Source organism: Patiria miniata, unplaced genomic scaffold (assembly GCF_015706575.1).
Source record: "Patiria miniata isolate m_02_andy unplaced genomic scaffold, ASM1570657v1 HiC_scaffold_23, whole genome shotgun sequence".
NCBI classification, from domain to species: domain Eukaryota; kingdom Metazoa; phylum Echinodermata; class Asteroidea; order Valvatida; family Asterinidae; genus Patiria; species Patiria miniata.
In genome coordinates, this window is record NW_024037062.1 from 626,782 (window position 1) to 649,057 (window position 22,276).

Consider the following 22,276-nt stretch of genomic DNA (forward strand, 5'->3'; position numbering starts at 1 on the left):
TTAAGAGAAAAAGCTGAAGAAAATGTACATTCAAAATATTGAAAGATGTAAAGCTAAAGTTGCAAAAGAAACAGTTGTTAGAATGGTACTCCTTGTTTGTTTGTTTGTTTTTCGGAGGAATTGTAATATATGTTTCCCCGGCTATTTTAAAACGTTTATCATTCGAATTCACCGTTTCTATATTCAAATATGTCCATTAACTTTGATTTAGTGCACTTCCAATGTTTAATTTCGTCTTTTGTCAGACAATTTCAAATTCAGTTCAAGCAAATTTAAACAATGTGCTCATGTTTTCGTCCTGGAGTATTCAATTTCGTCTCGTCTACGACAAACCTTGTTATTCAGAAATCAAATTCATCTAATTGATTTACATAAGACGAATTTGATCTCTGAATGCTGCCATTTGGCAACAGCTTTGACGAATTTGATCTGTAATGTCGAATATTCTCAACCCGGTGACTAAAGAGGGTAACCAAACTTTAAAATTGAATAGTAGATGACTAAAATAGTTTTGGTAAAAGCTTGTGAATTTTTTTCTCGGACGAAATTGAATGTTAGAGTTGGTGAATTTGAATGAAAAATTGTTTTACAGTAGCCAGGAAAACCTATACTTGTTATGTAACTTGAGTTGAATTGCCAGTAATATTGAGTTAAATTATAGATTTTATTGTGATTAAAAACAAAACAGTTCTTATTATTAACGAGAATGGTAGGGTAGGGAGACATTGCTACAGGGTCGTACATGACCCCAAACCCCATGTTACCTTATCCTTCCCCAACAAATTTTGGTACATTTATGTTCTGGACCATGAGCAATCAATCTAGCTTTTTGTGACCAGAACATTTTGCCTCTAAATAGGAGTTGTGACATTAGGGAGATATTGAAATGTCTCCTTAATCTACCTTGTCTTCCTGTTACTTATGGCGAAAAAATTCTCCTTAAGCAGTTCATGCCAGAGGCCATGTATACCCGCAAAGGTGTTGCGGTATTTGGAACGGATGACGGATAAACACGAAGGGAGCGAGGCCGGAAATATCTGTCTCAGACCCGCTTGCAGCGAGCGAGGCTGGGAATATGAGTGTGCTGCCCGAGGATGATGGCTTCAACCCGCCTGGCATGAGGTCGGGTGAAAGGTAATCCCACGCCTCGTTCCGTTCTTGTCAAAATAATCCCGGCGCAAACTGGTTAAGGGTGCATTTACAGAATTTGTTCAACTACTTGATCAGCTGAGGTGGGATGTGAGTTCAAGACCTCTGAAAAATCTTCTTTATTGTAGTTTAGTTGATGAAAAAGCATTGAACTAGAAGCATGTCCATTGATAAAAAGTGAATATCCCGCCGACTTTGTCATTTTATTAAGTAAAAGTTATAGATTGTGGAGGAGATTAATGCTTCCATCATATGCTGGTATGTAATCGATGATTGTTAATCATGAATGTAAATCACTTTTTGTGTACATCCATGAATAACCAAATGAAATGATTTTACTTGTTTTGTGTATGCTGACACAATTAAGTGAATGTGTTTGCATGAGTACTTGTTTTATAGCAGAAGTAATGCATATCAGTTGAACATATCCAGATGGACTATTTAATGTCCGAGGTTGTCGGGGACATTAATGATATGTCTGGGATATTTTACTGTTTCCTTTTCTGAGGACTAGGGCATAGTTTATATTTTGGTTGTACAACACCTTAACATATTTTGTGCATTTTAGTTATTACTGATATGCCTTTGGAATGCCATAAAGTTATCTTTTAATATTTAACTTGCGAATAACAGCTTTGTTCATGAGTTAAAAGTTTAAATTTGTAAAAGTTAATTAAAATTTACTGTGAAAGTACTTGGTGCATGCAATTGAGCAGGGTTTGTCACACTGCACAATATTTAAAAAAAAAATTGCACTGGTTGTCTAGAGGATGATTAATTATAAACCTATTTTTTTTTACAGAAAAAAATGTATTTATGCAAATGAGCAACTTACGTGGTTGCTAGGTGTTATAAACAGAGTGTGCCTTTGTTGAAGGAGTCCATGTAGGACCGAGTCTGGTTCCCAGACCTAAGATTCTGACTAATCTGACAAATCTAAGGTCGGGTAGCGGACACATTCAATTTAAACCAGAACATGATGCATTTTTCAGGGACAGCGTTTACGTTGAACATTTAATACAGACACTGAGTAATATGCCTGGCATTGAAATTTTTTAAATGCAAGCAATACATTTATGAACCTCAAATTTTCAAAACTGTTAAAAGCATGTCATGAATTTTGTTGGTAAATAAAAACTATTTTTCCCTGGAAAATACCAGAGCTGTTCCAAACATATCCAAGAGTCAGCGAAATGCTTTTGGTGAACTTTTGAGCTTTTCAAAAATGAGAGGGTGCAGCCTTTGTTTTAGTCATGTTTATTTTTAGCTGTGGCGGCTACCTGACAAAATATTTGTCAGAAATAGTCAGAATCTTTGGGTCTGGGACCCAGACTACGTATGCCCAGTAGCTGGCACTGTTTGGCCATCGCACTGAAGGACTCATAGGTTTTGTAATCATGAACAAACCTGAAGGTTTTCTATCATGTGAACGTCCGTGCATAATGGAAATAAAGTGTCCTTCGCCTACATTAATGTTTTACATTTTTATTGACATGGTATATAGTTTTACACCAAGTCCAGAACTAACATTGTTTTGCCCAGTTATTGCAGGTTCAGTACTCTATTTACTAAAAAGATATTAGTATAAATAAAAGTACAGTATTTGATATATTACAATTTGACAGTCCGCCATGTTTCTTTCATCAGAGTGTTCTAGTTTTGAATATTTTTAAAGTTGAACAAATAAATTGACTGGAACGGGGTTTGAACTGAGCTATCCAGGCCTATGCTGGTTATTATTATTATTATTATTAATCATTTCTGGTAATGAAACCAAGGATTCCTCAAAAGCGCCCTAGGCACTGTAGCTCGCAAGCCTGAAGAAACCTGTGGAGAGAAGACAATGAGAAGAAATTACAGTTTTAGAGGTGGGAGGAAAAGCCCAGAAGAATATTCTGAGGAAAACCCACGGAATCAGGTAGGGACTGAAAACCCAATCCACATGTTGGCCCAGGCGGGATTCGAACCCGAGTCACAGCGGTGGAAGGCGGGGAAAGTACCACTACGCCAACCTGACTCCCCATTTTGACCTTGTTCAAGGGTAGCCCCATAAATGTGGCCTATTTACTGGACTGCCTCCGTAAACATAGGCCACACATCCACATGTACAAAAATTGTGTCGACGGAGCCAAATTTTGATTTTCACATTTAGGCTTAGTTTGTAGGTTTTTTTTGCTTTAGAAGCATACTCACCCTCTTTATAGGCTAATCAGAAAGTGCTGCCTTTTTCAGATGTATATTTTTCGTGAAATTTCCAGATTCATTTTTACACGTTTGCGTATCAAAATTTCAACATGAAATTTCACAAAAATTAGACATCTGAAAAAGGCAGCACTTTCTGATTAGCCTGTAAAGAGGGTGAGTATGCTTCTAAAGCAAAAAAACCCTACAAACTAAGCCTAAATGTGAAAATCAAAATTTGGCTCCGTCGACACGATTTTTGTACATGTGGATGTGTGGCCTATGTTTACGGAGGCAGTCCAGTAAATAGGCCACATTTATGGGGCTAGTTCAAGGGGTGCTAGTCAGAAGCCTTAAACCCGTAGCCATGTTGTAACGAGTATGTCTGTGCACGAGGTCTGTTAAATATATATACCGCCCTCTATTGATGGGCCGGTAACTGGGTCAAGTACACAACCATCTTGGATATTGTAGCGTGGTCAGGTGTAGCTAGGATGATCCTAGCGTTATGTTTATGCATAAACACTAGGAAACTCACAATAGCAAAAATGGCAATTTTTTTTCAGATACGAAAAGGTTTATAAATATATTCAATATTAAAGTATTATACTAAGTACAGACCTATAATGCACCAAATGATGAACAGATGAATAGTAAAATACTGACAAAACTCACGTTTTTCCAGATAATTTTTGGAGGTCTGTTTTTGTCAACTCACACTGAAGCACACTCAAAATGACTGTTGGGTGTAAACACATGTCACAGGTCAATGCAAGGTACTTTGCATTAAGTAGCACGCGATGTTTACCAGCGCTAAGCAATGGTCGGGTGCGCTTCCACCACCATTATTTTCCATGTTGAATATGTATACCAAACGACTGTTACAGGTTACTTCTAATTTTAGGGGCAACTACGATTTAAGTTCTTTAATTAAAGTACCGAATAAAGGAATTTGTTGTAGAACTAAATGCAAGGAAAACAATTAATTATGAGAAAATACAAAGGGCGGGGCTCGGTGATGGTCAGTGTGAGTGGGGTAGCTTATGGTAAAAACACCATAACTCTACTCCCAACCCAGGGGGATTTAATTAAGTTATCATGCACTACAACTTACTTGGTCATTGCATCAAGGCCTTTCCTTGCCACGCCCAGGCAAAACCTGCACAGCCCTCCACAGACAACCTATCCCTAGCACAGCACCCAGCAGACTGAAGCACACATGGCTAGTTCAAATTCAATGCGCATGGGGCTAACAATAGAATTATGCAAATGAGCATGCCTGGCTGGACTGATACACACTAAGCTCAGGGGGTGTAGGGCAAGCTAAACCAAAAATAGGAGGCGGGAAAGAAGGTAATGATGAAGGGCTATTTCATTACAATATACACAACATGGTCTCCCAGTATCAGTCATTTTAAGTGCATTACATTCTATCGTTGGTGTCAGAAGTGGGATTACATGGTGTCAGAGGTGGGATCCAAACCCACACCCCTATAGCGAGGCATGCCCAAAGTCACAATGCTAGCACCATTAATATCAGCAATTCTGCAAATCCGGGAAATAGCAAATGAGAATCACTCAGAGAGGATACAGCTTTGAATTTGTGGTTTAGAATTTCTCTTCTTTTCTGAATTCAAAGTCAAGTTTGGAGAATCGGATTATTAATTGGAGCTTTCAAGGGTGCGGTTTTGTTGTGGTGTCCACACCAATGCTTACACAATGTAGCATTCAATGGTGAAAAACTAGGATCCGCTCGATAGTCTGAAGGTTCGATAGTCCAAAGGTTCGTTAATCCAAAGGTTCGAACACACAAATTTCCTATACCCGGAGGTTCATTAGTCCAAAAATGAAATAAAGTTCGTTAATCCGAACATTTGGTGTGATAGTCCGAAGGTTCGATAATCCAAAGGTGCAAATGTTTGAAATGAACACAAGGTTCATTTTGATTTGGACTATCAAACCTTATCGTCTTTTCCAACTATCGAACCTTTGGAATATTTAACCTATTCTATTTTCTGACTATTGAACCTTCGGACTAACGAACTTTCGGACTATCCAGTGGAAAATCTAAGACAGTATTATTAAGAATCACTTCAAATGAAACCGAGGTAGTGTGAATAAGTCCATTTTATAATTTATTTCTACCAAAAAGTTGATAAAAACAGACCTACAAAACTGAATACCTTTTTTAAGAACGACAGATTGCAGTAGTTAACAGGCTTACACAATGAAGACAACTATTGTACACTATTTCAAGCAAGACTGGGGGTGTTTTGCACGTGAATAAGACACAAAATGCATAAACAAGTGTGGAAAGTTTCATCTTTTGTGTGTTTGGTTCTGATTGCAATTTAAACTTGGTTTTTAAAACCCATTTCTAAACTAGTACACCACATTCGGCTAAAGAGCAAAATAAATAAGTAATATTAAAGAAATATTATGTGCTGGGCCAGTTTTAAACAGGTACAATTAAACCGGCTAGGAGCCTGGACATGCATAATGGCCATTACCGATCACGAGGCCTCTAGCCGGTTGTAAAAATACTTGTTTAATACAGGCCGAGCACAAATTTATTCCCATTATTCATAAATACCTTTCGGTCAAAAAGTCTAAACAAGTCAAAAATTATTCATTTCCAACAATTTTGTTCAACAATTCTAATTCATGTTTTGTGAAACACCCTTCTAGCTATGGTTACGGTATGTGCCTCGCAAAGTGGTACTAAAAAACTCCTTATAAGGAGATTGGTATGCGCATGGTGCATACTGCGCGATGTGGCGCAGAACGCAGCGGTGCCGGTGTAGTGTGAGTTTTAGACTATGAAATATGGACTCATTGGCAGCATTGTGCATGCCTAAGTGACGATAAGGAGAGGGACTGGTCACGTGTGAGGATTCAACCAATAAAACGGTAAAAGGGACCATATTTCATAAGAGTCCAAATTTCATGTGACACCAGGAAACAAGTGTTAAAACCAGTCGCTGTTTCATCAACCGTTTAAAACTACCCACGTGATGGGCTCTCGACAAATAGGAACGGGTAAAAACTGTCTTATTTATGAATAAGGGCAGGTGAAAATGAAGGTGCTTTACCAACCTTGGCTCATGTTATCAGCAACCATTTTGGACTAGTTCCACGATAAGTGCAGTAAATTTGCAATGACGCAAACCATTGTGCTATGGCACCAGTCTATTTTCATGCACGTTCGAAATAAATCTTGCAGTTATTCATACTCGTACAAGGAGTTACAAAGTACAATCATAAATTGTTTCTTTGAACTTTTTGCAGGAAATCTAGACGCCTAAAAGAATACGAAGTAAAGATGGAAGTTATAAATCTGAAATGTAGGAGAAAAACAGGGAAATATTGTAAAAAAAGGACTTCGATTCCTGAGTAAACCAGTTCGATATCGCAATGAAGTAGTCCAGGTCAAAGGTCATTTGGGATATCACTGACGTGACGTTACGCAGTGTAACGCGAACGCCCATTTTGCCCGTAATCCACACACGAGCGTCATGCGCTCGTCTCCCTGTGAGTTCATGCACCTTCGATGAGCGTTCGATTTTCATGAATGGCCCGTGACCCATATCACTGTGCGCATACGCAGTTAAAATACCGAACCGGCTTGTACAGGATTCTGTACCAACAACTAAAAATGTAACGAAAAATGAGACAATAACGATATGAGTTCTACACGTTGGGTATTTCAGGATAGAGGTTTAGCATCTAACAGGGTTTATAATAATTGCATAAATTATATGTTCAGGGTTTTTTTAAGGGAAAAAAAACAAGCAAAAAAGCTGTAACTGTAGGATTTTACATTCCTCATTAAAGCATTACATGTATATAACACAACTGCATTATTCTAACAAAATATGAAAAAAAATACCGTACGAGTCTAAAATACCGTACGAGTCTAAAATGTTTAGTATTTCAGGGAGGAGGTTACGAATATTAAGTGGGTTATAATATTTGCATATTAAAATAACATATTCAGGATTTTTAAAGATTTCAGCTCTGTGTCATTAGCATATAAATAAATGTCGTTTCAGTAAATCTAACCACAAACAGTTGTTTTTTGAAACAGGGATGATATTTTCAAATGTAAAAAAAAAAAATGAAAATTGGATGACACGTTTGAAAGACATATTTTTTCTATAGAGTGTAACGTCACTATACCAAACATCGCTAAACCGAACATTCGGCTATACGGAACATCGTCCTTGGCTCCGGATTTTTGTGTACAAAATGTATCGAACATTGTTGTTGAAATTTGTCAACAGAAGAGCGACAAGTGGCTATTATTCCCCCAAGGAATAGAAGGGGAAAGCCACTCATTGCTGCAGGTAGTAAGCTCAAAAACTGTCTCAAGACAAAATTTAATAGCCGGCACGTGTTCAAAGTCATCTTTCAGTAACTACCAGGGAGTGCAGGGTGAAGTTATGAAGGGCGCTATTTATTGAAAAGTGAGTACCAGAGCACAGAGAGCTTAAAAATTGCTATACGGAACGATCGCTATTATAAACAATTTCTGTGGAAACCGCGATGTACGGTTTAGTGGCGTTCTACTGTACTGATAATGTCTTTCCATCAGATTCAAAAAGTCTGATTACAAACTCAAGTCTAAAAAATATCATGCCTGAAAAGATTTTATCAGAGGAGAGTAACTTTTACGGTCAAATTTAAGTCAAGAAGAATAAGTCTGTATCTTACCAAAAAAAAGCTCTGCAATCTCTCCTGGACTTAATACACAAACACTGACGCAAACTGGCATTCGAATATAAAGATGCAAACACAAAACATTTTTTTAAAATAAATAGCGCATTATATGTGCTTTGTAAACTGCAGTCGGAATGTACAAGCCACACAAAAAAACACGGAACATTTACGCAATGCTGAGGTTTTAGGTAAAACGCACCAAATGAGTGGAACGATAAACTTGGCTGAATACAAAAAAACAAAATGTGCCTATATATATGTCATTATTTACATTTCTATGTACAAGAAACAACCTGATAAAACTATGTGGCCTCTTTCACGTGACGGTTACATTTCAAAGCACCGAATAACAAATAATCCTCTACACAGAAAATAAAATTTTCTGCGGTTTTTAGGGCTTTTTTTGGTATACCAAGTAATTTTGCAACAACATGAAAAATTTCATGTAAACTTCTCAAATTTCATGTTTAACTCTTTAGTTTACAATGTGAATCATATCAAATTGAATGAAATCGGCACAAAGCACCAATGTGTAATTGAATTTTTTTTTCTAAATTTTAAAAAAATGTAATACCACATTTTCAAAGCGTGTCATCGGCACTAAGAAATATGACCAAGTTTAGACGAACAAATACTGTACACTATACAATCCTTTCTCATAATATTTCATAGCCGTGCAATGCTAGTTTCATATGATCTCATTTGGTTGGCGCTGTGCGCTTCGTCCAAGCAAGAGAAACTTTTCTCAAGACGCTCCGAGCCAGAGATGGTCTGCTTCAGTCCGGAACTTGTTTCTTCCCGTCCAATCCAGAAAGTCTATCTGTCGTTGCATTGTCACGCTTCATTGAGGTACGCTGCACAGTTGCTCCTCACTTTCAACATACAACTCCTGAACAACATGAAAACCCAGCCCAACTAGTGATTTGTTATAGAAAACAAACTTGCCGACGGCAATCGTTCGTCCTGTGCTATACGGCCGGCAGGTTGTGCTCTCTGAAGTCGTCGGCAGATGATGATTGGTTGAGGTGAGAGCCGTTAGCGCCAGAGTGACCAGGGTCATTGTGGAGACCGATGTGAGGCATCGGGGTGTGCTGACTCTTCTTGATTTTGGGTTTCTTATCCGATCTCTTGTTGGAGTCAACTGTGGCAGAGAGAAACAGTCGTCAAAAAGACATCCAAGGTTAGTTCTGTTATCCACCGGACGAAAATGTATTTAGAGCAACCAAAGTCGACCCAAATAGATTTTGGTTTCAGAAAGACAACTTGTGATGCAATCAAGCTAAATGAGTCGTTTGTCGGGAATTTTTATTTGGAGATACAGGCCAAAATAAGATCACTTCATCAAATCACTTCATGATATCTCTCGGTGTTCCGACTTCCATAATTTTTTAACTAAAGATGGCATCAGCATGCAGTTTTCACAGCAGTAATGCTGAGATTGTGCTCTTTTCAAATCTGTAAAAAAATAAAAATTGACCAGGGTCGACAAACGACTCATGTAGCTTGATCGCATCACATTTGATATCTAGCGCTTTTTACCTAAGGTTTCAAAGCGCTTTACAATTATTATCCCTGTTCATCAGGAATGAGACATTTTCTGCAGCAGCTCAAGATCAGCGCAATTTGGTCTCTACCTTCACAGGTACCCATTTATACTCCTGGGTGGAGAGAGACAATCGTAGTAAAGTGTCTTGCCCAAGAACACAAGCACCATGTTCCCGTCAGGGTTTGAACCCACGTACCACGGCACGCGAGTCGAACACCGTAACCATTGGACCACAGCGTCCCACTTCAAGCCTTGAAGAAAGCTGTAGAGGTGGGAGGAAACCCCCAGAAATATATTCTAGATTTGTGCTCCAGACTTATGATCTAGGGTTAAGGCAAGGTAGGGCAAATATAATCAACCTGTATAGAAAGACCACCTGTCTATAAAGACCGCTTTTATTGCTTCCCTTGAGTGGTCTTTCTGTAAGGTTTGACTGTATATGGGTCATTCCACCAGGTTGGGGAACAATGTGTGACATATGACCATATTATGACCATAAGAAAAGCATGAACACCTTGCTAGCAGTTGCTCTACATAATATTTGTTGTTGGGTGTTTCACGACTGCAGAAAGTTTGAAATGATTTCGATGTATTTTGCCAAAAATATGAGCAAAAAATGTCATTTTGGATGTAACATTGACACCGTCTCAGAGTTACGTCCAAATGTGACATTTGTACCTTTTTTAAAATTTCTGCGAAACATCACCCAAATTCACTTTGCGTACTTCTTACTATACATGCAACACAATAAGAAAAGCTTTTGTTACGGTAGTCGGGTATCAAATGGAGCAGAAATGATAGCTTGGTTGTGTGGATGTAACATTGACACGGTGTAAAACCCAATGTCACACTTCCATTGAGTGATTTTTACACCGTTACATCCACACTTGAGGTATTGTTTCTGCTATATTTGAACCCTGACCATACCAAAACAAAAGCTTTTCTTGGTGCTTAGGTGTCCAGTTGTAAATATGCAATGTCAGTTTGGGTAATATTTTACATACGTCTAAAAAATGGCCAAAAAAGAATATTTGGATGTAACATTGACACGGTGTCAATGTTACATCCGAATTAATACATTTTTGCTCATATTTTTGTCAAAGTACTTTCAAATGATTTCAAACTTTCTCAAGTATTGAAACACCCTAAGACAAATACTATGTTCAGCAATTGTTTAGAATGCATTGATACTTTTAATAATATAACCAAATATATGGATGTAACATGCACTGCTTCCCAACGCAGTGAAATGACCCATATGTATGCATGCTCCTTTATGGATGTAATACCTCTCTAATGTGGATATTCAAACGTGAATAGTGATTGTACAATTTCCGTGATCACTCACCATCAAGTCCAGCCAAGTTGGGCAGGTGCGTAATCTCTCGTTCCAGCTTAGGAGACGACGTTCCTTTGCTCTTGCGTTGACTTGCCATCAGGACATCAAACTGTAACGTTCTCTCATGCAGCATGGTTTTCTCGGATTGGACAGGCGTGGTCATGCTGGTGCTGTGGTGGGCGGGAGGGGGCTGGGCGGGCTTCTTGTAGTAAGTGTTGGTCGTGCCTTTCTTGACTTTATCTGAAGCCCTGCAGGGGGGGGGGGGGACCAACAAAATTTGATTTAGAAAAATTAGAATCTATACACCATTACAGAATGGCTTTCCAGAGTTACCGACCTAATTCTGAATCAAGAACATTTAAAGATTGACTATTTATGCTTTTAAGCAGACCCAGGTGAAAAAAGAAAGAGAACAGTAGGATCAAAATTTGTGGGGGAAAAAAAAAAAACCAAATATAGGACTTTGGTGGACAAAATCAGGATAAAGTATGCAGCCTTCAGGAGTACTTTTCGTTGATACTCGCCCAAGTCTAGAGCATCATAAGCCTCATTTGGCATGTTCTGTACTCAAAACACTTGTGCTCCATCCTCAACTAAGCTCTTGGAAGTACAGTTGCAGTACTCATTTGATGTTAAAAAACAAATCGTAAAGACAGGAGTGTGTGAGTTTTTGTGCCTAGGCCCTATTATGTAGTCTATGGAGTATCCCCTTGCACAGCACGGGTCTATGCGAGTAAATTTGTTGATTAATTTAAAATGCAAAACAAGACTGCGTCTTGACCTCGAGATTCTGACCATTCAGCGGGTGCATTCTATCAGGTCTTCCGTAACCCACTGTTGTATTACAGTCCAAGCATAGCTGTATCAAGTTACATAAACAGTCACAGCCAGTCAATCCTGCATTATGCACAGGCTGGGAGCTCTTAATGGTTGAAAACAGTCACTTGATTGATTTTGACCGAAAGAAGAACTTGGCATAGAATGTATGTTTGCATAGGAGGGTTCTGAATCTGGGCAAATGGCGAAGCTGGGGTCTAATTTGCAGGTGTGGCACTTAAGGGACATCCAATTCTTGAAGGGGACCTTATTGGTTCTTTTAACCATGTTAACAATTAAAAGCCAGATTTTCATCCCCAAAAATTGTGGGTGGGGGAGGGGCACAAGAGGTTTGGGAGGGGGGGGCAATTTGTTTTTATCTTAGATGATCATAAACATACCTGAGGTGAGGAGGCCCACTCGTATTATTGGACGTATGACTCCCTTTGGATGCACCGATAGTCCCCACATTTATCGTACTGATGGGAGCCTGGCTGGAGGAACCCCCCTGCGATTGCAGTGGAGGATTCGAGGAGCTATTGTGACTGGCTGTGACAGTGGACGGAAGCATTTTGCTGGTAGGGGTGATGGTAGGGATGGGTGAACCCGAGCCTGTCTTGCTGGAGGTTTTCTTGTGGGGGTCTGATGCATCGGAATACTATAACACAAAGAAATAAGAATATTAATACATAAAAAAATAACTTTTGGGAGGGGGTTAATCATCCTTACGCTCAGCAAAACTGAATTGCAAAGAACGCAGCTACAACGTGGTCGGGCCGAAGGCATTTAATATTCACGATATCAACTTTAATATTTCACCTTTTAAAATGAAAGTTCCTAGAAGTTCGAGTGTACATCATTACAAAACGGGTTTCTGACACAAACATGAGATTTCAATGATTAAAGTTCTCCATAGCGAAACACTGGCAATCCAACAACCATTTCCCATGAGTTTCCAGACACACGCATCTTTCTGTAAGTCCAGGAATCTCTCTGGGACTGTGTGTTCGTCTATATTTTGATTATCTCCAGAGCTGCGCACTGTATGAAGTTGAAAATAAGCAGGTGTATTGCTCGGGACCCAAGAATGTGCAGTGACAAGTTTGAAGTTGTTTGGATCAGCAGTTCTCAAAGAAGCTGCAAAAAAGCAGCATTTTTGGAGGCCTACATCACACAAACGTGTAAATACAGACCGGCGCCACGCACTTCTATACTGCACATTTTGAATAGGTACTGCACACAATACCGCGCAACGGGTACCGGTTAACACACATGCAAATGGTGGTTTGCTGTATGGGCTTGACGATCATGCAACAGTGAGGTTGGCTTCGACATTTTTTTTAAGGGGACGATCAAGCAACATTGAGTCGAGATTCAACCATTCTTTGAAGGGCACTTTCACGCAACGGTAAGGTGTAGATACGGCGCGCTATTATACAGGCACTGCACTCTATACGGTGGAAGGCCGCTATACCGAACAAACACAGCTATACCAAACATTCGGCTATACCGAACATCATCCATTGCTCCCGGTTTTAATGTACCAAACGTACCGAACATCGTTGTTGAAAAGAGTCAACAGATTCACAAAAATCTACCGGTTGTATTAAACACTATTTGGGCCACTTTTAATTCCTGAACATCAAACGACCCATAGTTACATCGTGTTCGAATGTTAAAGAGCGATAGATGGCTATTATTTCCCCAAGGAATAAATGGGAAAACCATTGTTTAACTTTCGCGACGACTCCTCGTGCGGCCGCGGGATGTGAGAAATGCCAGCTCACTATTGGTCAAAAAAGGGTACCGGCGGTTCAAAATCGCACACCGAACGATCCTTATTACGAACACTTTCTGCGAATCCCACGATGTTTGTTATAGCGGCGTTCCACTGTACTGCCAAAATCGAGGAAGCCAGATGACCTGACAAAGATTTGCATGCCTTCAAGGGTTCATTTGAATTATGCAAAATCTTGTTGCATTGAGCACGGTTAAAGGGAATATACATCATTTGCTTTTGCTGTAATTTTCAGAAATGGATGGAATTGTGGGGTTGGAAATATATAGAAAATATAGTTACACTGACTTTTTTGAGGTTTTGGGTTCGAAAATGCTATAAAAACCAAGAAAAACAATCATTTTCCTGTAGTCTGGTTCCCTGACTCCATATAAGAAGAAACAGAGCAGTTTACATACATTGGGGAATTGTAAGGTCAGGGAAACAGTCTAGCTGGCTTGTACCCATTCATAGGTGTGTAATCGATTGCAAACAAGTGCGATGGTCAATTGGGGCCAGTATTTGAAATAAAGCCAGTTTTTTCCAACGCTGGTCGGCCGACCAGCGTTGGAAATTGATACAAAAATACCACTTTTCTTGAAAATGACAGTATACCAGGTGCCATGATTTTACAGGATGCTTTACACTGTCATTCACTAACAGTCCAGCAAGGTATTTCAAAATGATTTGGTAGTTTTAATTTTTGATGTTTGCAAATGTTGTATTCTCCCTTTAAGGTTAACTAAACTGAGTTAAGTCCATTACTGTGGTAAAAATACATCATGTTCTTTCTACTGCTAGTTTCTGACCTTCCTATGGCCTTCCGATGAGACTTTGGGGTGTTTATCACTCACATCAGGTGGCGTTGACGATATCTTGTGTCTATCGGCATCTGAGTGCCTCTTCTTGTATTTTTCTCTCTCTCGTTCCTTGTCCGAGTGACTGTGGCTCTGGTCCTGCAAAAGGAAAAACCAGCATAATTTTTTTGCAAGGATATAACCTCAATCCTGCAAAATCCTCCAACTGCTTCCTTGTAAATATAGCATATAGCCTGAATCCTGCAAAATCCTCAGTAATTTCTTGAATGTGGTCCTTGGAAGGGTGACCACTGCCTCAATCCTGCAAATTCCTCCAGCAATCATTCTCAATATGTTGAGGCAGAGCCAGTGACATCCTGGAGCATGCGGAGGATTTCAAGTATATTCTAGGCCTACATTTATGCACGGCTGAGCATATAAACACAAGGTCCGGCCCAAGACCTTGACACAGTGCATCCTCCGAAATCAGCAACACACTTTTGCCATATAGCCTCAATCCTGCAAAATCCTCCACTTTGCAAAGAAGATTTTGCAGGATTTGGGAGAGTTAGAGTTAAGCTGCTCAACAGAGAAGACTGCTAGCCAAATTTATCCTCTAAACAAAAATCATCTAAGAACCAGTCCAGAGTAATACACAATCATGACATTGAGTCTGGTAACCTGTCTCCGCTAAGCAGATGTCTTATGTGCTTAGCAGAGAATCAGCCCATGCTGCTGACCTGTCCAGAGCAATATACAGATCATGACATTGAGTCTGGTAACCTGTCTCCCCTAAGCAGATATTTTCCGTGCTTAGCAGAGAATCAGCCCATGCTGCTGACCTGTCCAGAGCAATATACAGATCATGACATTGAGTCTGGTAACCTGTCTCCGCTAAGCAGATATTTTCTGTGCTTAGCAGAGAATCAGCCCATGCTGAAGACCTGTCCAGAGCAATATACAGATCATGACATTAAGCCTGGTAGCCTGTCTCCGCTAAGCAGCTATTTTCCGTGCTTAGCAGAGAATCAGCCCATGCTGAAGACCTGTCCAGAGCAATACACAGATCATGACATTGAGTCTGGTAACCTGTCTCCGCTAAGCAGATATTTTCCGTGCTTAGCAGAGAATCGGCCCATGCTGCTGACCTTTTTGCTCTTTTTGCTCTTCTTCTTCTCCTCCCCGCCTCCTTCCTTCTCCTCGCCGCTGGGCCGGAGCAGCGGGTTGCAGTCGAACTCCTTGGCTATCTTGACTCTCAGCTCAGAGGGGAACTTCTCATCGAAGCCGTCCTTCTTGAAGAAGTCATGCCGCAGGAGCTGGGAGCAGGTTGGTCTCTCGTCGGGGTCCAGATGGAGACAGCTCTGTGGGGGTGACGACAGAAGGTTTACAAGAATTTGAGACAAAACTTGGAAAATTTAGTGTTGAATTACAGAGGTCCCTGCTCAGGTACAATGCAATGGACCATTACCGCCTGCAAAAGTCACACACGATGTACGGGTATGATGACTAATTACATATCATCGCCGCGTCAGTGCAACAAGGTCGTAACTCCATTCTGCAACAAAGTCGTATCTTGCACTTTATGCTCCGTGCACCAAGGTCTTATCTCGACGTCCACTGAAATTGTGTGTACATCCGATTATTTTAAGTGAGATACGACCTTTTGACATTCTGAAACTCACGTTTCTAGTATGGCCCATTTTAGGATATATATGACCTTGTTGCACAAACACGACGACAGAACGAAGCTCGATGAAATTTTGTGAATATGTGTGAGGTAAAGTACAACAAATTATGGATTAATTCTAGTGGATGGTCACTATTAGCTCCCCTCGGTATTGGAAGTTGACAAACTAGTTGCCGAGGTGAAGCCTAGGGAACTAGTTTGTCAACTTCCAATGCATTGGGGCGACAATACCGATTATAAAATGCCTGAATACTTCCCCGTCAACTGATTGGTGGGTCATTGATCACATGTCATTGAATTATTCGTCCCAACCCACGGCCCAAACGCACCACAAAAATTGCAGTTCCAGTCCGAGATAAATAGAATTTCCACTACACGGTCACACGTTTTGGTGGTTCTGACCAATCGGGTGACGAGGATTTATTCAGGTGTTGTATAAAACAAATAATGTTCCAATGCACTCAGCATCGCCTCATGGAATGGAACACTCCATCTGTCACTGCATGAAATTATTCTTACCATTGCACTCATAACGATTCATTATTTGTATATAATACCACACCTGAATAAATCCCCGTCATCTGATTGGTGGATCGTTGATCACGTCATTGAATTATTCCCAACGCACGGCGTGCGTGCGCGGCGCGCAGCGTAATGGAAGTTTTATTGTATGGTGAATAGAACTTCCATTACACAGTTTCATTGCTGCCGGTGGTGGCGTTGTGACAAGAATCTATTTCACAAAATGCGGATGTAACGCGAGACTGAAACACCGTTTGTTCTCCTAACAGAAGATGAAATATCAGAACTTGCAGGTGATGCTGATGCTGCTAACACAAAGAAGCAAATGAAATCTGTTGCCAAACGATTGGACAAAACATACAGGAACATCTGTTGATTTATACTGATTCAAAACTGAACAACTTCTTATCGCGATTTTACTCAGGACTGAGAAGAGAAAACGCAGCACACTATCAGATGAAGAGGATTCATTCAGGTGTTGTTTAAAACAAATAATGAATGTTTCACGTTCGCGCAATCGTGATATGTTCCATTCCACTCGGCTTCGCCTCGTGAAATGGAACATTTCATCTGTCACCACATGAAATTATTCTTACCATTGCACTCATAAACATTCATTATTAGCATACTATCCACCCTCAAACCATGTTATATTTGTATACCAACTAGAGGGCAAGTAGCTGGACTAACCTTCATGACAGTGACTGATAGACCTGTCAGACTTGGGAATCTCTTCTCCAGCGGTTCTACGTTCCTGACCTCAGGAAGACGCATCCCAACAAACAGCGGGTTCTTCATAAAGACCTCTTTATGTCTTTGGATCAAGTTACCTACAACAGACAACAGTTAAGACAGATTATCGTTCAGCAGAAGAACTACCAACAGATGTGAAAAAAATTTAAAGCCAGAGTCCATCATTTGCAGCTTTCCCAAAAGTAACTGGCGTAATTATTGTTGAAAAACATACTTGAAAGATAGTAAGGGGACTAAACTCCCTGTGAAATTATTCTTTCTGGCAAGCTGTCATTTTAAAGAAATCAACGAAAGAAGGCCTTTCCAACGGCGCATCTTAAGAAGCACCGTTGGAAATTTCTGTTAAAAGTTCGGTTTTTATTCGGTGAAGCGCGCACAAGCGTTGACACGACGCACACGCGCGCAGTTGCTAAAATTCGTCGGATCGGTGCGCGACATCGCGTAGCTGCAATCGGCTCAGTGAGAACGGGTCTCGGACGCTGAATTCAGGCCCAATTCAAAACATGATTCAGCAACTTTTGATTTGAAATCGAGATCCTAGAATGTTGTTTTTCTTGATATATACAGCTGAAGCTGAGCTGAAACTTCATCAGGTTGGTTGTTCAGCACCCTTCTTTAGATTTTGAGCACTTTTGTTGCTTCAAACGAACAAAATGCACAAATTACAAATGATGGACTATTCGAAATATACAGCTGAAGCTGAGCTGAAACTTCATCAGAACTACCAACAGCTGTGAAAAAATTTAAAGCCAGAGTCCATCATTTGCAGCTATCCCAAAAGTAACTGGCGTAATTATTGTTCAAAAACATACTTGGTTGAAAAACAGTAAGGGGACTAAACTCCCTGTGAAATTATTCTTTCTGGCAAGCTGTCATTTTGAAGAAATCAACGAAAGAAGGCCTTTTCAACGGTGCATCTTATGAAGCACCGTTAGAAATTTCTGTTAGTAGTTCGTTTTTTATTCGGTGAAGCACGCACAAGCGTTGACACGACGCACACATGCGCGCAGTTGCTAAAATTTGTTGGATCGGTGCGCAAAATCGTGTAACTGCTATCGACTCAGTGAGAACGTGTCTCGGACGCTGAATTCGGGCCCAATTCAAAACATGATTCAGCAACTTTTGATTTGAAATCGAGATCCTAGAATGCTGTTTTTCTCGAAATATACAGCTGAAGCTGAGCTGAAACTTCATCAGGTTAATTGTTCAGCACCCTTTAGATTTTGAACACTTTTGTTGCTTCAAACGAACAAAAAGCACAAATTACAAATGATGGAATATACCTTTAAGTGGCAAAGGTTAGAACAAAGATACATGCAAATAAAAATGACATCTATTTAAATAAAGGAAACAAGTACATGTATGCACAAGGTATAAGTTTCTTTCTGGAATTTTACATCTTTTTCAGACTGTGTTCAAGAGTTACGCTGAACAAAATAGTATAAGGAGCAAATTAAGTGAACAAGAATACATAATTGCGGTTTTAGAAGACAAACTTTAGGCCAAAACAAATAGTCGGTCTCTGGTCAGACCGAAGTTCCGGAATTGATGCGGCGACGCGGTGGTTTTTTTTTTTTTTTGGTGGCTTTTTTTTTTTTCAAGCTTGTATTGTACAGACAAGGTGGGTACTATTTTGCTTTTTTGTGTCCTCATTATACATTGGTGTCCTCCATAATTTGTCTTGGTGCCCTTTATCATTTGCCTTGGTGCAATTTCCCCATTCCTTGGTGCTCCTTGGTACAAAAATTTGAGGTGCGGCAATAGAGGGCGCTGTTGAAGTTTCCGTGTTAATTTCAAGAAAAAAAAGGTTGACGCGCATGATTAAAATCGACGCGCGCGCTGACCAGTGCTCATACCAAAAGCTGAACTTTCCATGTACTAAAATCACATCTTTGGAATGAGTTGGTTAGCCAAGTAATTTGGACGCTGCGCTTTTAGTCTCTGAGATAACTTACCGAAGCACTTGATGATATGGTACAGCTGATCTATATCACTATCTCCCGGAAATAAGGGCTCGCCTGTACACATTTCAGCTTGTAAGCAACCTAACGCCCAGATATCTACAGCTCTGCATGGGGAAAAACCAATCACATTCTCACAAATTATATACATTTTTATTTCTTTGTGGATGGCCAGCCATTATAATGATGCTGCTAAAAATAACAAACCAATAAACAGCTTGACGCAATCATGATGTGCTAGTAAAACAGATCATTTTCAGTCACTACGCCACAACTTACGCCACCTAAAATGACTGGGCAAGTTACACCACAAATTGTTGCGAAAGTCCCGGACTTACGCACTATGAAAATTGCGTGAAATGTCTCATAACTGAAATGTTGTGAAATGTGGCCATTAAATTGTGGTGCAAGTGGAGTTACGCCATCGCATAAAGTCTCGTGAAATCAGCTGCTAGTCCTACATCAGTTCCAGAGAAAAAGTCAGTCAGTGGGGGAGGTAGCCAGTCCAAGTCGCGGTCAGTAAAAGAGTGAAAAGGACATTGGGATATCCCTCTGGAACCACCAAATTAAAAAAATAACACTGAATGTGTTTGAACTTACTTTCCATATTTCGTATCTCCTACTAATAATTCCGGTGCTCTGTACCACCTAGTAGCGACGTAGTCCGTGTAGATTTCCCCTGGCCCAGCTATCGTCCTTGCAAAGCCAAAGTCGCACAACTTGACAATGCCGGACTTGGAAACTAAAATGTTCTCTGGTTTAATGTCTCTATGAATAATCTGCAGGGAAAAAGACATTAATTAATTCAATCGAAGAGTTGAAGTTACTGAAAGCAAAAGTACATATAACGGTACAACCACACATTTATCATATATCCAACAAAACAAAACAACGCAGTACATTTCTGAGTGAAAATCTTCAATAATAAAATGCGACAAAAACCTTAGCCACTACAAAACTAGGTAGAGCAGAAACAAAGTTTTTGAGTAAGTTAATAATCATAATAATCCTGGAGTCTTATAAAGCGCACGTACATGCATCTACCAACAATTGGGTACTCAAGGCGCTGGTAATAATGTCTATTAGTTTAAAGACAGGTTAATGAAGTTTATGAGTAATATGAGACCCATTATGTAGCACTTTTATGAGCTTTACAAGGTGCTGCGGTGCAGCAGCCACTGCCAGAAACACCAGGGCAAACCCCTTCTCTTAGCGGTAAGTGTTACTGGGTTCTTAAACGTGCATTTCACAACACACGGGACCTAGGGCTTTACGTCCCATCCGAAGGACGAAGCAATAATGGTAAAGTGCCTTGCTCAAGAGCACAAGAACCAGTGAATGTGATCCATCGCAAGCACCTCTACTACGACACAGTCGATATCTTAAAATTCCAACAACTAGGTTTCATTTACTATGCTTGTTCTCCAGCACACTTTATCTTGGGGAGGGGTTAGGGTCCGTGGCTCATGATCAGAGGGTCAGGGGTTCAAATCCAGCTGCTGGTCATATGCTGTGTCCTTGGGCAAGCCACTTCACCCCACTTGCCTCTATCCACCCCGGAGTATGTGCATCCCATCAGGGGAAACAGAAATGTTCTCAGTATAGTGTTGTGAATTGACAGGTAATACCGAAATGCGAACCAGGTACCCTATAAAATGTATCACAGGTACCCAGGTACCCATAAAATGAATCACAGGTACCCAGGTACCCATAAAATGAATCACAGGTACTCAGGTATCCATTAAATGAATCACAGGTACCCAGGTACCGGTACCCATAAAATGAATCACAGGTACCCAGGTACCCATAAAATGAATCACAGGTACCCAGGTACCCATAAAATGAATCACAGGTACCCAGGTACCGGTACCCATAAAATGAATCACAGGTACCCATAAAATGAATCACAGGTACCCATAAAATGAATCACAGGTACCCAGGTACCCTATAAAATGAATCACAGGTACCCAGGTACCCATAAAATGAATCACAGGTACCCAGGTACCCATAAAATGAATCACAGGTACCCAGGTACCCTACAAAAGAAATCCAACCCCAAAATTCAAATCCCGGGAGCTGTCTGAAAAGCTTTATAGTTTTACGGCGTACACCGTAGCTTTTGCGAGCGTCATCGCCAAAAAGGAACACAAACTTGAAATCTGTTTTGGTTTTCAATGTAGGCAGGTTTTCATGTTGAAAATTCCCCACAAATGGCATTCAAAACCTTTCTTTTCATTGTCTGAGAAGTTACTAAGTAATATGTAAAGTTGGTAACGGCTACCAGATCCCATAATCTGGAACCAGTTCCTGACATCAGCGGTCGGGTACTTGGGTACACGGTTCCGATGTACACCCTTAATTCTCAGTCGCTTCACTTTACTAAAACTGCACCCGATTTCATCAAACTCTTCGTAACATACGATGCATCACAGCGCTGCGACGCGTCGTATCTCTACGATGCGTCGCAGCTGCGACGCGTCCTGCGATCCATTTCACAAAACACGTCGTAAGTGCGACGCGTCGTAGGTGTATTTATAGCACAACTCGGTGACTGTTTTATGTATTAAGTCAGCGTACAGTAAATAGTCGTCTGATATTCAACAAAGAGATGTCGGATCTCAGCTCGAAATTTGTTAAAACGTAAAACAAAATGGCGGCCATGCGATGCAATTTTGAAGGAAAACAAGCTCTCAGAGGACTGTATAGCTACTTTGAAATTTCAACTCTAATATTCCGGTCTAATTCATAATTACTCAATGAATTTTCTATTTACAACTTTACACACATTGCTTTGGTATTATACATGTAGTCTCGTTTTTGTAATGTTTATGGCATAAAACTGGCTTAGAAAATGACTCTTATTTTGCGATGACCACTATACACGTCGTAACCCTTCGACGTGTTTTAAGCCGTTGTCAAGGAACTTACAACGCGTTCAACACATCGTAACTTTCGTGAAATGGATGATACAACGCGTCGCGAGTTGCGACGTGTTACACGTCGTAACTCGACTTGCGACGTGTCGCAGC

At 40.3% G+C, this 22,276-nt stretch overlaps 1 protein-coding gene across 2 annotated transcripts in view; it reads right to left on the reverse strand.

The window, feature by feature from the left end:
• Positions 1-5,439: 5,439 nt before the first annotated feature.
• The window catches only part of LOC119731167 (cyclin-dependent kinase-like 4), a 41,483-nt gene continuing 24,646 nt past the window's right edge, over positions 5,440-22,276 (reverse strand). The window contains exons 5-12 of one of the 2 annotated variants that reach the window (XM_038204222.1): positions 19,848-20,026; positions 19,242-19,354; positions 17,224-17,363; positions 15,473-15,685; positions 14,382-14,483; positions 12,152-12,408; positions 10,944-11,182; positions 5,440-9,190 (exon numbers count right to left, since the gene is read on the reverse strand). In XM_038204222.1, coding sequence (XP_038060150.1) covers positions 9,018-9,190; positions 10,944-11,182; positions 12,152-12,408; positions 14,382-14,483; positions 15,473-15,685; positions 17,224-17,363; positions 19,242-19,354; positions 19,848-20,026 — 1,416 coding nt within the window. In that variant the 3' untranslated portion in view covers positions 5,440-9,017. Of the gene's footprint in view, positions 9,191-10,943; positions 11,183-12,151; positions 12,409-14,336; positions 14,484-15,472; positions 15,686-17,223; positions 17,364-19,241; positions 19,355-19,847; positions 20,027-22,276 lie in introns of both variants that reach the window. The other variant, XM_038204221.1, reaches the window with a different exon arrangement.